This window comes from Polypterus senegalus, chromosome 13 (assembly GCF_016835505.1).
Source record: "Polypterus senegalus isolate Bchr_013 chromosome 13, ASM1683550v1, whole genome shotgun sequence".
In the NCBI taxonomy this organism is placed as follows: Eukaryota; Metazoa; Chordata; class Cladistia; order Polypteriformes; family Polypteridae; genus Polypterus; species Polypterus senegalus.
Window position 1 is genome coordinate 101,079,283 of NC_053166.1, and position 16,063 is coordinate 101,095,345.

The 16,063-nt window shown below is 40.0% G+C and overlaps 1 protein-coding gene across 1 annotated transcript in view; it reads left to right on the top strand.

Moving 5' to 3' along the window:
• arhgef3l (Rho guanine nucleotide exchange factor (GEF) 3, like) overlaps positions 1–16,063 on the top strand; it is a 285,898-nt gene that overhangs the window by 227,571 nt on the left and 42,264 nt on the right. The window contains exon 8 of the mRNA XM_039774983.1: positions 2,463–2,559. Coding sequence (XP_039630917.1) covers positions 2,463–2,559 — 97 coding nt within the window. The remainder of the gene's footprint in view (positions 1–2,462; positions 2,560–16,063) is intronic.

Consider the following 16,063-nt stretch of genomic DNA (forward strand, 5'->3'; position numbering starts at 1 on the left):
TCCGGTCGTCCCCAATAGGGTTGAGCTTCCAGTGACAAAGCTACAAGCCCTCTAGCATTCTGGGAGAGGTAATGCCCTAAATATGGTCTCTCCCCTGGTCCTTCCATTATAAGGGAAAACTGGCTGGACAAGTGCCAAATATCCACACTGTCCATCACTCAACTGAACCTTAAGGATGGGGAGTCAACATAATCTGGTCCATGATTATGTTCTCTTTAGTCGAGCTTTAGGAGATAGGCAGATGGAACAGACATGAAACACTTCCAATTCAAATCATCCCTGGGACCAGTGCCTACCTCATTGCGGATCCCGTTTTCCAGAGCTTCCTCCTTCCAGGTTGCCACTCTCACCAGCATGCCGATCCGGTCATCATTGGTGACAGCATACGTGTGGCCGCCCGCTGCCTTCGGTCCTTGCCTGGACCTTTTTTCCCCATATGGATGGGAGTGGTGCTTCGGCTCCTGCCAGTAGATTGCCAGGAAATTCCATCTGGGATGCCACTTATGGAATCCAGGAGGTGCATTAGCTGCCCCAACCCCAACAAAGACACACCTGGGACACAAGTTCAGCACACACATTTTTATGACATTTCCCGCATTCATAGCACAGTCATAAGCACAAAAGACACTTTACTTCTTCTTCTTCCTTTCTCTCACTCTTCTGGTGCTCTTCTGGTGGCCAAGGGTCCCAGCATGGTTGAGCTTCAATGCTCCAAACCCATGACCATGCTGCAAGCTGGGGTGGATGCCCTCAAGCTTTCCAGGGGAGGTAATGCCCTGAATATGCTTTCTCCCCCAGTCCTACCATTAAAGGGGTGACCAGGTAGGCAAGTGCCCCGACCGTCTGCCACAATTTACATATTGTGGTATCCACAGGCACCCCTGCTGTCATGAACTGACACATAGATGCAGAGACACCAGTTTCATCCAACAAAAACCACTTTATTTAGGGAAAGGAATCCAGAGCAATCTCCAAGGACTGATACCCACAGTCACAAGTACTGTAATAACGCAGTCACTTTCTTCGAGAGCCTTGCAGCTCTCTTCCTTATCTGTACCTCATAGGTGAGCTTCACCCACCTCTTCCTGACTTAGGCTCCCTTCTGTGAGGAAGCTAACTCCTTTTAAGCCATACCTGAACTCGAGGTGGCACGTTAGGGAGGTGGTCCTGCAGCTGCCCCTGGTGGCATCCCTGGAACCCAACAAAGCTGAGCTGACCAATACCACATCCCATATAGCCTTAAGGGACTCCAAGGAGTTGTTAGACCCCAGGAAGACTGCCAAGTAGTAGATTGGGGGAGATAGATCACTTCATAAGTCATCTCCCCCTATCTTTTGATTACAGAGGTGTCCATTACAAAAATTGTAAAACTGGGGTGTCTATATTTGAAAAATGACAATAAGCATATGACAGATTCTAGTGTATGAAAATTAGTGATTGCTAAATTTAACCAAATTCAATTCATTTTACTCTATATCAACCTGTTCCATGTATAAACTCAGAGTAATGCAGATATTTATATATTTAAAATAATTATCATATAGCAAAATATCACATGAACAGTATTGTAACAGAAGGGATAAAGCTGCTACTACACAGATCCTTGTTTTGACTCTTTCACCTTTTTGTTCTTTGTGTGAACTGTGCACATTCTCCTTGTGTCTGTGTGAGTTTTCCACCTATGTCACAAACATTGTTCAGACTAGGATAATTGGTGATTCCAGATTTTTTTTATTCAACATTTTGTGAAGCCACTAACTCCACTTCAGGCTCCCACAGAGTCATAGGTCATCCTAGCAGTTCATAACAACATTGTTTATATATACAGTGAAAAACAGATTTATACCCATTTTCAGTTCTTTAATTTTACATATAAATGCATAACTATATGTTGGCTTCTATATGGTTTTTATATGTAAGGACACAGCAAAATTTTGTATGTGTTGTTTATTATCTTATCTAAGGTTTACCTAATTTAGATTTGGTGGGGAATACTTGATTGTTAGTTATATTCAGCCACAGAATGAAAGACAATGATCTTACTTTTTCAAATGGCTATATATTCCATATGAAAGTTCTTTGTGCTCAGTGGTGATATAGTATATTAAGCTGAGGTCACCTGGAAATTACAGAAAGCAGAAAGACTGCCATAGTTAATAGTTTCCAGATATAAAAACTCAAACCCACAGATTTTAGTAAAAAGGCAGGTATAATGTATATGATCCTGATCACCCATACACAGCCAACCCATTTCCCCCATAGTTTTTGCTCTGAAATATTTGATAAACTCTACTGAACACATTTGTTCTTATATGTTCAAAGCTTCAAACACTATTTTTCTCTATAAGACTGATGTCTTGTCTTTGGGGTCAGCTATTTAACAATACAGCTTTTTTTTGTTTTCTTTTAAATAAAACTCTTATTTAGTTTTGTCTGTATTTCACTTGTCTTTTTATTCTTAGGCTTACTATGAACCAATGCTGAAACTTGATATTATGGCAGAGAATGAGTTAACACAGATATTTGGGACACTGGATTCTCTCATCCCTCTGCATGAAGGTAACTAAGAACATTTAATCATCAAATTATAATTTCATTTACTTTTCTTTTAGCAATGAAAACACAAGAAAAGCTGTATATTTATGGTGTTTTGGTTCCGTTGTGCTTCATAAAAAATGAAAGATCAACAGCATTCGGTATAGGCCATGGCACAAACATTACACGGTTTGTCAGTCACTTTAATGTGAAAAATATCAGAGTCCGAAGGGTGTCTGGGATTCCCATTTAACCCTATGGATTCCCTGAAAGTGTAAAAGGCAAAATCGTTGGGGGCCTTTGATACACACCTTGGAAGACTGAATTAGAGAAAAAAGAATCTTGTGTTTTGTAATTGTGTATTAGGGCTATGTTTACTAGGAAACATATTGTTATCAAATGAAATTCTTTATCTGAACCCAGGACTGTTCACTAAGATAACTGATGAAAAAAAACAGTGTTTTTCCAACCACAAAACATAATGATTTATCAGAACCAGAACCTAAAAGTAATGTTACTCATTGTCCCATTGCTAATCACCAGGGGCCTCTTGCATAACGGCATGCACAGAATTCACACTAAAACATGGTGTATGCACAAAATCAGAAATATGCGTACGCACAAAAAAATCCAGATGCAAAAAGCTGTGCATACGGCAACTTCCACATTCTTCCAAATCTATAAATCCTGGTCAGTGTGAAAAGTAGCGGTTGCGCATCTGTCACTCCAACCCAACAAAATTATGCCTCTTTGAATATGCAAAACAATATAAATAGCCCGTTATGTTTTGTGTTCTGTGAAAAGACAATGGCAAGAGCATGAAGAAGAGTAGAATACCAAGTAGACGCAAGGAAAAACGTCCTATTTGTTGGTTTAAGCAGTGATATAAACAACAAAAGGAAGTTTATCGAGTGACAGAGTGCTGGAGAAAGTTCAAGTTTAGAAAGTTGCACAGTGCCCAAAATAAAAAGAAGTTGTCAGATATCAAAGAAAAGGAGAAAAAAAACTGTCACACAGTGTGAATAAAGGTTGAAATTTCCACTTTAATCACATAGTTTATTTTGTCATTAAAGTAGAACGTCATAAACTTCATCTTAAAATCGTTTAATTTAATAGTTTCTCAAATCCCATCATAACTGAGGTAGCATGTTAAATGCTTTGTATTCTATGTACTCTTATGTATGTGAATTAGTACGTGCTCTTTAAACGGGCTTTCTCTTACGCTGACAAGACACAAAATACAGTACATTCATGATGTTACAGCTCTCTGAACAATTTAAATACTAAGATGTATACTTGATCATTTTCATGATAATAGAAATTAAAACATGTATAAAACATTGAGGCACATTGGCGCAGTGGTAGCGATGAGCTAGTGCCCCTTCCAGAGATTGTTCCTGCCTGTCGCAAGATGCTTGCTGCTCTGTGCATGACCCTCAATAAAATAATTCATTGCAACAGTACTGTCTCTTTCAAACATACTAACCCCTAATTCCTGTCCTTCCATTTCTTTCTCCATATAACTAATTACCACACAATCAGTTCTTTAATAAATGTTAAGCCATTTGTAAGCTTGGAACGCTGATTCTTCAAAATTTTTAAGGAACACTGAAATATCTTCATAGTACATGTTTAATTATTCCATCCATCTATCTCTCTAGGGTCATGCCAGCCCCAGCAAGCATACAGCGCGAGGCAGCAACAATCCCTGAATGGGGTGCCAGCTCATCGCTGAAGCTGTGCCACCGAGACCTCACATATTTAATTATTAACAATATACATTATTTAAATGAAGTTAAAAATGTATCTGTATAATGAAATATATATACTTTAATGCATTTCATCTTCAAAATGATATCAAGAGCTCCATGAAGACAGCGCCTGGAAATCTAAATCAACTTAGAAGCCAGTTGTCATGATCTGTAAATATGCGCTCTCAGTTCAATTGAATTCCTTTATTGTTATTGTATGGTAGAATGAGATTCAGTATGCAAATCCTCCATAAACTTATTTTCCTATGAAATGGTAAAATAGCAACAATAATAATAATAATAATAATAGGATAAAAAATAGTGAAAAATATACAATACTAGCAGGAGTACCCGGCGTTGCCCGGGAATGTATAACCGGTGAATTTCCCAAATGAAAGAAACAGAACATAGAAATAGAACAAACAATTTTTTGATTCACATTTTATTGTAAGTTCTTGACCTTTTGATTCTGTCTGCTGTGGTGTTTCAGACGCCCTTGATATAGACTTTCTTCTGGTATCTGAAGTGGACCTTCAAATTCTATGTCTTTTTTTCGTTGGCATTGGTATATTAGCGAAAAGCAGGACAATCATAATGTGTTACATGGTATTACATACGGAATAAGCACCACAGTGAGATAAATTTACCTTATTTACAATACGTCGGAAAGTGAACAAATAGCATCAGTCAGTCAGAAAGAGCAACATTGAAATTGTACTATGAGTCGGAAAGCAAGTAAATAGCACCTCAAAAACGGAAAGCCAGTGAAAAAGAGTAGCACTGAAACCATACTGGGAAAAATGGCGGGGAGGGGTACTCTGTTTGTAAGGAGTGTCTGTGTTGAACTGTGCTGCTATCTAATTGTCGTTGGCGATGGAAACTACAGAGAGAAGTGACATACAACCGGTATGTGTGTGTGGAAAATGGTGGGGGAAGGATGCTGTCTTTTTAAGGAGAGTCTCTGTTCAAATGAGGTGCCATATAATGGATGTTGGTGAATGAAATACAGCACTATCAGTGCGTGTAGGAGTGTGACCCACGGAAACGCAGGTGTGTCAGCCGGTCACGAATACTGGGTCGTTGACGTTTTACATCCATACATCAGTTCCCCTTCACCCTATGAAAGTAGTTGGCCTTCTCATACTTGGACACTTCCGGCATTTCTTGGCAATTTAAAGAAACATGGGAAAAAGAGCGACGCACAGGGACCAAACGTGCCGCTAGATGGCGTTGCCGTGAACATCTGTTGCAACGTGTGCCGAACGTTGTGTCGGTGAAAAGTTGCACTGTGTGCTTCACCACGAACATTTTTCCCAACTAAACATACCCCATGACCACCTCCTGGTCACAAAGGAGCCCCATCCACAGTTTGGTGGCAATCGGACGCTCGGTGCAGATTTGTATGGCGGACAAACAAACATACATACACACACACATACATACATCGACTCTGCTTTATATATTAGATGAAAGCATGCGTGGCTCACGTGCAATATTACAACTGTAATACAAGTTTGCAGTGAGGCATTTGTACTTATAAGTACAAACAGTTCTTCCAGGAGCACTTAATGGACTGATGGCATTTATAGCTCTTGGGATGAAACTGTTTCTGAACTGCGAGGTCTGTACAGGAAAGCCTCTGAAATGTTTGCTAAATGGGAGAAGTTCAAATGGACTGTGCTCTTGGCTGAGGCAGCAAGTGCTAGAAGCTCCATCCCGATATTTCTCCCCACTCTTGACACAATCTGCAGTTGAGCTTTCCGATGAGCAGCTGTAGAGCTGTGATTCAACACTCAGATACACTGGGATTAAATACTCTGAGTGGTCCACTGATATAAACAAAGCTAAAGTGCCTATGGTATTTGGAATAGTTTGGCCATTGCACCATTATATGGTTACAGGTTGATTTCAATCAGATGCCTTAAACTAAAAAATGATATGCGGTTAATTTCAGGGTATTTGATAAAGCCGCATCAGGGATGTGAATCTAAAAAATATATGGAAACCACACAGGAACAGTAGCACTACTTTGACAATGGATGCTGCCAGTTTGCAAAAAATGAGCAGAGAACTTGCGTAGGCAAGGGATTGAGCTGCCATGAAAATGTGCGTGGCTTTATGCCAAGTTTAGTTTTTATACAGCATGATGTGTGCTTGAAAATGGACATACGCAACATTTTTGTGCGTACTCACTATTTATACATGAGGCCCCAGATCTAAAGGATAGATGGGAAGAAATTTTAGGTGTTAGGTGACAGTGCCAGTCCTCGACTTGGAATGTAATTACCATTTGATGAGCCCTGGAGTTGTCTCCCGATCACATATATGAATATAAATATGACTATAGTATCCAGAAGGGGGGCATTGCAGCACCCCAAACACCAATCACAACCACAACAACAAAAGTCAAGTACAAATAAAAGTGTTTATTAACCAAAATACCTTACAAAAAGATTTCTTATATGTTTTATACACACAAATCCTCTCTTCTAGGGCTAGGATATAGTCAATCAGATTCAAACAGGAGTCCCACAAAGATATCTCAGCATCACCCCTTGGTAGCACCCACAAAACCAAACAAGGCTGTATTCTGGAATTCTAACTCCCATGATGTCCTTTGGGTATCCAAAAGGGACCCAAATCTTGGGGACCTTACCCTCAGTGTATCAGAGGATACAATACCCAGATGCTGTTGTCTCTACTGGCCTTTCCAAAATACTGGCCTTCAAGCCGGCTAAGGATTCTTGTTCCCATCCAGTCAGACAGCCTGTTCTTCCAGTTTCTTTTATTGTGGCATTCCATATAGACAATGAATCACCCTTTGGGATGCCTGTCCATCTGCCTGCAGCACTAACCATGTATAAACACACCCCATATTCATAAATATCAAGTTAGGTGGCTGTGAGACAAAGGTCCTACTGGTAGGAAGAAGTGTGGCCTGTACAACTGAGGTGAAAGATGAGCAAGGCTGTGCTGGTCACTTATTTAAGTGAGAAAATGAAGTAGGCACATCATTTGCTAGTCAGGGGTCAAAGTCTTTCCAGTTAGGATCAAAGGTTTCTGTTTTATATATTTTGTTGTTTATTTTATGCTGTTTATACCTTGTATACCTTGTGTGTGGTTTCCTCCTTCTTACACAATAATCCTCACCAAGTACAACTCTCAAGGCAAAAATACATTATGCAAATCTATTGCAAGAATAGATTATGCAAATCACTAAATACAGAACTATCACATATAAGGATACAGAGTTGTTCAAATGCATCAAAAACAAGTAAACACTAATTAACATAAATGAAAAACAGCAATATCTGTCCATCAGCTAATTGTAGAACCACTTGTATAAAAGGAGTCAGATGAGCCGAACACAGTCAGAGTCCTGGGGCCTCATGTATAAACAGTGAGTACGCACAAAAATGTTGTGTACACCCGCTTCCATGCTCACATCCCTGATGCGGTTTTATCAAATACACTGACATTAACCATATATCATTTTTTAGTTCAAGGCATCAGATTTTAATCAACCCGTAACCATATAATTGTGCACGGAATGGCCAAACTATTCCAAATACTATAGCTGCTTTAGCGTTGTTACTCTCAGTGCACAACTGAGTATTTTAACCCAACATATCTGAGTGTGGAATCACAGCTGTATGGCTGATTGTGCCAAGAGCAGAGAGAATTCTTAGGGTACAGTTTCTAGCACACACTGGCTCAGCCATGCACACAGTCTATTTGAACTCCCTCCATTCGGCAACTGTTTCGGAGCCTTTCCTGCATGAACCTCGCAGTTCAGAAACAGATTCATCCCAAGAGCTATAAATGCACTCAGTCAGTCCATCCAGTGCTCCTGGTAGAACTGTTTGTACTTATAAATACAAATGCCTCACTGTAAACTTGCATTACAGTTGTAATATTGCACAACCTGAGCCACTTATGGTTTCATGTTGTATTTTTTCATTGTTTTTATGGTATTATTATTATTATTGTTGTTGTTATTTTGCCATTTTATAGGAAAATATGTTTATGGAGGATTTATACTGGCGTGACCCTGGATGGATTGATGGATGGAATAATTAAACATGTACTGTACTATGAAAATATTTCAATGTCATTTTAAAGTTTTGAAGAATCAGCATTCCAAGCTTACAGATGGCTTGACATTTACTAAAGAGTTGATTGTTTGGTGATTGGTTACTTGGAGAAAGAAAAGCAAGGACAGGAATTGGGGTTTAGTACGTTTGAAAGAGACAATACTGTTGCAATAAATTATGTAATCGAAGGTCATACACGAAACAGCATGATTCTTGCAGGAGACAGGAACAATCTCTGGTGCTGTACGACTTTCTGAACTTGAACTTTCGATCAACTTCCTCTTGTTGTTTATGTAACTGCTTAAACCAACAAATACAGTGGTACATCGGTTCACGACCATAATTCGTTCCAAAACTCTGGTCGTAAATCGAGTTTGTCGTGAACCCCCTCATAGGATTGTATGTAAATACAATTAATCTGTTCCAGACTGTACGAACTGCATGTAAATGTGTAAATATATGTAAAGATTAAGCACAAATACTGTATAGTTAATTACACCATAGAATGCATAGTGTAATAGTAAACTAATGTAAAAACATTGAATAACACTGACACAAAACACCCAGGCTCCCTGCTCAGCTACACCAGCTGGCTCGCTCGCGCGCTCTCTCTCTCTGTAGCACACCCCCCACTGTCAGCCCCCACCCCCCACCCTTTTTGTCAGCGGCACTGTCAGCGGCACTGTCAGCAGCGCGCACTAGCTTTCTCTCTCTGTAGCGCACACACCCCCTCCCCCCCTCTGTCAGCAGCACGCCCTCGCTCTCTCTCTGAGCTCACTCTCTCGCGCTCTCTCTCTCTCTCTGAACAGATGGGAACATTTGAACTAATCCAAACTTTAATTTAAAAACCAACCACAAGCAACCAAAAAACATTGCAGGAGTTCATGCTAATAGCCTTACAGCCCGATCGCTGTAAACACTTTTTTTAAAATGAGTTTTAAGCACAGCGGAAATAAATGAACATTTTAAAAAAAAGAAAAAAGTAACATTGCAACTAATCACGCTATGAACAACTCCATCTGTAAACACTTTAATAAGTTTTAAGCACAGGGAAAAAAGCGAACATTTGAAAAAAGAGAAAAGTAACATTGCAACAATTCACGCTACGAACTGAAAAATTAACTTTTGAAAAAACCGTAATACAAAAACCACCAAGAAAACTGACCTTGAAGTGTTTTCCTTCAGGTGTTTTCTCTCTTGTGATTTCTTGGGTTTCTGGTGTTTTTAGCTGTTTAGCTGGTGGGAGCGAAAGCCTCATGCAGCCATTCCAAAAAGAAAGTCCTTGTGACCCAACCCTTCGTGTTTGCCCTCCACATTACTGGCAGTCTGGCTTTGTTTACATTGTGCTGCTTGAAAGCACGAGGGTTCTCAAATTGGTAAATGAGTAAACTGGTGTGGCACCCGGCCAGGGCAGGAGCCCGGCCGGGACGCCCAGGAGACTAGAGGAGGGCATCCGTCCTGGTTACGCTGGTGGCCTCGGGTAGAGGGCATGGAAGCCCAGCCCTGTAGGGGCCCGTGGTCACCGCCAGGCGGCGCCCCACTTCCAGACCATCATCTGCCACATCCGGCTGAGGCAGGAGCCCGGCCGGGACGCCCAGGAGGACCGGAGGAGGGCCTGTACCTCCGCCAGACCACAAGGGGGTGTCCGCCCTGGTTATGTTGGTGGCCTCGGGTAAGGGGCATGGAAGCCCAGCCCTGTAGGGGCCCGTGGCCACCGCCAGACGGCGCCCTGCAGCCTTAATATCCCGAGAGCCCAGCACTTGCGCCACACCAGGAAGTGCTGGGGGGAAGACTTTGGGAGACACCCGGAGAGCTGCCGGGAGGACAGGCTGGGGCGTGGCCAAGGGAGGAACGCCGGGAACACCTGGTGCTCATCCAGGAGCTGTATATAAGGGGCCGCCTCCCTCCAGTCATTGGCAGAAGTCAGGTGGAAGAGGACGGAGCTGGAGTGAGGACTGGAGGCGGCCAGGAGAAAGGCACAAAGACTGGAAGAGTGTGGCCTGGACATTGGGGAATCGGTGCTGGAGGCACTGGGGTGTGTGAGTGCACGTAATTGAAAACTGTAAATATTGTAAATAAACGGTGTGTGGTGAAATTATGATGTCCGTCTGTCTGTGTCCGGGCCAGCGTTCACACTGGTAAACAGTTTTTCCACCTCTTCCAGCACTTGAAGCCTCTGCCTGGTTAACGCTGTAACTCCTTTTGCAATATCAGCTGCTTTAATATATTCTTTCTGCTTTAGAATAGTCGAAATCGTAGATTTTGACTTCTTGTACTCGGCGGCAAGTTCAGTAACACGAATGCCACGCTCAAACGTTTCAATAATTTCTTTTCTTTGATTTCAATTTTCTCCAAAACTTTCTTCTCACCACTCTTCACTTGCTTAGAAGCCATAGTTAACTGCAAAAGCACACGAAATACTGTAGAGCACAAAGAGAGTGCAGGTAAAGCACGCAAGTCTGACTGAGAACAATGAACAGGGAGCGTCTCTCTCTCTCTCTGTCAGCTATACCCCACCCCCACTTCAGGAGAAGGCAGGCAGTACGTGCATGCAAACCATCCCCCAACTCCACCCCCCTGGCACAGGCAGGCAGGCAGACAGGCAGGCAAACATGTGAAGTAATCTCCCCCTCCCCAGCAAGCACGTGGCTCGCTCGCTCTCTGTCTCTCTCTCTGCAGCAGGCAGGCAGTCTGACTGAGAACAATGCAACACGCGCACACAAATCGAAAGGGAAACTGGCTTGTTCGTATACCGAGTGTGTGGTTGTGAACCGAGGCAAAAGTTTGGTGAACTTTTTGGTCGTGAACCGAGACATTCGTGAACCGAGGTTCCACTGTAGTATATTTTTCCTTGCCTTCACTTGACATTTGCTGATATTCTTCTTTTTTCCCCGTGCTTTTGCCATTGTCTTTTCACGAAATGCTGAACTCAAGGGAATATTTATATTGATTTTCATATTCAAAGAGGCGTAATTCTGGGAGGAGTCGGGTTGGAGTGACAGGTGCACGAGCGTTACTTTTCATGTTGACCGGGATTTATGGAGTGGAAGAACATGGAGGTTGGCGTATAGACAGATCTATGCATCTAAGTATTTTTGTGCATACGCATATTTCAACTTTTGTTCATACACTATATTTTAGTGTGAATTATATGCACGGCATTATGCATGAGGCTCCTGGAGACAACAATTTGTGAGAACTGAAGCCATGGATGAGAAGTACAATGTCTTGATTGAAGTGATATATCTTGCCCCAAAACCAACTGTTTGTAATACCTTCCATAGAAAATTTGAAATTATGCGGTCAAAACTCTTCCCTGCATCAAAAGCCAGAAAAGCTGCAAATGGTATAGCATGGGGGCTACTTCTGTGATATGTAGAAGGTGAGGCATGTTATCTGGTGCATCATGGGAACTGATAAAACCAGGATGAATTAATTTATTAATAATCCTCTGAAAACACAGCGCAAGAGGTTTTGCTAGCAACTTTACTTCAGAATTCATCAGGAAGACTGGGTGTTAGAACAGTTGGATGGTACTTTGCCCAGCTTTACAATAAGGGTAAAAACGCTAAATTAATTGAGGGGTTCAGATTGGAGGAAGAAATACCAAAGTTCAGTATCTACATGTAAGGCGATGCTAGCTGATTTCAGAAAGGACACAACGCATCAGGCTCTGGCATTCTTCCAGGATTCAAGGAATGAGTAACTTCCTAGGCTTAGCTTCAGACACATATTATTGAGCTCTACTGTGCTGAATCTCAAATTCAATGGTCTGTATCAGTAAAGAGTTTAATTCAGAGCATGTACTTGGAATCAAAAGTTCATGTTCCTGATTCACCACACGAGGATAAGCATCTTTCAAAGATGAGAGGTGAGATACAAGATCAATAATTTTTTTGCTTGCCTGCTTGAGCCAAACTACTAGTATATCCAATTGTGAGATTATGAATAAATCCACACATACACAGGTTCGGCAACAGAATGATAGTTAATATTAAAGAAATCATCAAACTTTAAGGCTAATGTGTCACTAAATTCTTTATGGAGCAACAAAGATGTATTGAACATACACAATAAGCAGCTTGGGATGATGACAGTGGAGACTGGCTGTTTCAAGGGATGTGTTAACAGAAAAAGATAAGCAAGTGACTTAAAAATAAAAATGTAATCTAAATTCAAGTAAGAATGTTGTGTGGACAGAAAATGAAAAAGGTTTAGCTGAGTAATTTACCAGCTGCAAAGAATCAATCATGTTCAAATTTGAGGCATGTTTATACAGTGAGAGTTGACTGAGGTATGCATTGAAAAAGAGGAATTGGCACTTTGTCTAGCAGAGGATTCATAAAGAAAGGTGTGAATCTTTTCAGATTCAAGATCTCACTAACTATATTCAGAAAAAAATGCAGACTAGTACAGTGTCAATGAATAAGTTCAACAGAGGGTTATTTTCCTACCACCCAATTCAGTCAGCATCTGCTGGTATCACCCAAGCCTGTGCTAAGTATTTTTGGCTGTAGGTTGTGGTGGAAGAGAATAAGCAATCCACACTTTTTAGTGCTAGTTGATGCAGAGGATGCTACAAATCATTCTTCATTGGAACATTTGGTCACATCCTTGGCCAATAGCTTGAATTCTAGAATAAATACTATATCCACTTGTTTCCACCAAAAATAATCAACAACACTAACATGCCATCACCCGAAAAAAGTCTTTAGATATTCCAAGAGACTACTGAAAGATTAGCCATGACAACTGTAAATTAAGATAAACTAAGAGGTGCTTCAGCAGCAAATTAATAAGATAACAAACAACCTGACCCGTACATAACCCCTCAACACAAGCAACCATAAGCAATCACTAGGCTTCCTCGCCAAACCAGTCCCAAACCATCTCAATAACCATCTGTCTCCTGAAATCCACCCCCATCCCTTCCAGTTTGTCTGTATGCAGAGAACCAGCAAAATGAAATGGAACAAGTTAATGATAAACCCCCACAGGCACAGACTCGTTGTTCTATAGAACCAGACTCAGAACAGCAAATCCATCGGTCAAAGCAATGCCAGAAACAGGCCATTGGCAATTCCTCCACTCCAAAGAAACAATGTAATGCTGCCTCCTTCCTATCACCGTTACGATAAGTATAGTCTACAAGCAAGTCAATAGTAATGAAGTTGCCATACTGTTCATACAATTTAAAAAAGTGAGTGTGTCCAGAAGCTTAGCAGAGAAAATGTAACTTATAAGACTGAAGAAAAGAAAAATAAATAAATTGCATCTATTAAAAGGTAAAAGTACCCATAACTTGAAACTTGTTGATGGACTCTGAAGCATGCTTTGGGGCTTTAAAAATTACATTTACTGAGGCATGTGAAATCTTGTAGTCTAGTCCTCATGCAAGTTTCATGATTGGCGCCATCACTGTCCTGACTTACGCTGTTGCAGGACTGAAGTCAGGAAAAAAATAATTTTCTGGCATTCGTAGTACAGTTTAGATGTCTTTCTTGCCTCCTTCAAAATAACCTGACAGTTGTTAAAGTTAAGGAACTTTAATATTAATGGCCTCAGATAGTATAAATTTTAATGCCTAGGATGTCCAGAATTGTTTTGGAATTTGGTGGCATTTAGACTTTCAGCATTCTCTTTAATTCCCAGGATGTGAATGTTGTTTCCATGATTTCTATCATACAATTCAGTGAGCTTAGCATTTGATGCCAACACCTGACTCTCCACTGAAGTAATTTGTTTATCATGGCAAAGGGTTGTTCACAATGGAATTTTAAACTCTGAAGAAATCTTTTCCTCAGTTTAAATTTTTTGTAAATCAATTTTGGAATGTTTATAGTTCAGGCTGGGAGCTCTGCTGCAGTGATTTGGATGTTGTGGAATAAAAACTGCTCAAATTATTAAAGAAATCCTCCATATTGAAATGGTAAGTCTGCTCACATTCTGTATGCTGAGACTTCTTCAGGGTGTTGAAGACATTGGAGTAAGACACCATTTATTTATTCCAGAAAGGTAAGTGAGGGAAATAAATTTAGGGAAATGTGAGTATAGCTAGAGAATTGCCTTAACTCATGCCTGTCTGCAAGCAAGGGTCATGTTGCCTTCCTATTTCAGGGATTTATGCTCACATTTGTTTACTTGTACTTCTTAGCTTCAGTTTTGAATATTGCCGTAATGGTTTTAAATAACTGTAGAGTACTACGTACATGATTTGAATAGGCTGACAATACAGAATTTTGCTTGAAACTATCAAATAATCAAGCATTTCAAAGTCCTGCCTAAATGTTGCAATATTTCTAAGATGGAGAAAGTAGGTTTTAGAAAACACAGAAATGTAGAAACTGTTAGTTAAATCAGTTTCAAAGTGTGCATACTTAAACTGAAATTTAATGTACTGTAAATATGGGTAAATTCTTTGAGACATAGGGTTCATATATTTCCATTTTGTCACTTTTACTGTACGATTACACAGAAATTACAGTGTCAGGTTTACTTGCTTTAGTCCACTCACTATAAGTTGTTATGGCCGTAGGGTTTTAGAAAATGGCCAAGTGCACTTTGTTAATTTTTCCTTTTCATTTTGGTGCTTTCTTTCATCCTATTCTCTATTTTTGTTTAGATTGTAGTGCTCAGGTCATGCTTTAACATACTGCTGGTTTGGTTACTATGCACATGAGCAGGTACATTAATGTGTAATGTCTCTGATATTATCTTATGCATAAGAAGACACATTTTCAGGTATTTGTTTAATATGAGAAACTGCAACAAAAAATTAATCAAAAAACATTTTTTTAATGTCAATAGCTTAGCATTGCACCACCAATATATGATTAGTTTCTTATTAAACTATAATACTGCAGTTTTTAGGTGTCATAACTAGGAGGATTATCTTATTTTTAGTTGGTCTAGAGCATCTGCTATGTACATAAAAATAAATTTTCAAAATTAAAACTTTTTTTATCCATACCCTGTTTTGTGGTAACTATGGTATTGCTGCATCAAAAAAGCATAGGATGAACTGTGAAAAATTAAATGAAAGTTCTACATTAATTGAGTAATTTTTTATTTAACTACTATTTTTTAAATAATAAAAAACTGTTGATGGAATAATAAAATGGTGGCTAGTGACATAGCCCATTAATTCAGGGTTTTGGGTATGAATTTCTTTCTGTGTAGAATTTTCTTATGGTGTTCAGATTTTCTTCTCAAATTTGTGTTAGATTGATTGATTCTAAATAGTCTTTGATGTGTGTATGAGAGCCCTTTGACAGACTAGCCTGTCTTCACCATCTTTTAAAGACATGTCTCAAAGGGCAATTAATTTCAATTTTCAGGAACAGCTGACCAAATAATATATGGATTACACTAAGGTTTACATTTGTGATGCCCACAGCAGCCAGGATTAATCAGTCGATGATTTCATTTTAATAATAATAATACATTTTATTTATATAGCGCCTTTCCCATGCTCAAGGCACTTACAGAATATAAGAAAGAACGGCAAGGTATACAGTATATAGCATAGTACAAAACAAATAAATAAATAAAGAAGATTAAGACAGTAAATTCAGAGAAAGCCTAACAGACAACAGAACTGATGGTCTAGCACACACATACAGGTTACATGAGCATCTTGACAGAGAGGTAAACTGAGAGAAGGGGAATGAAGTCAAGTAGAGC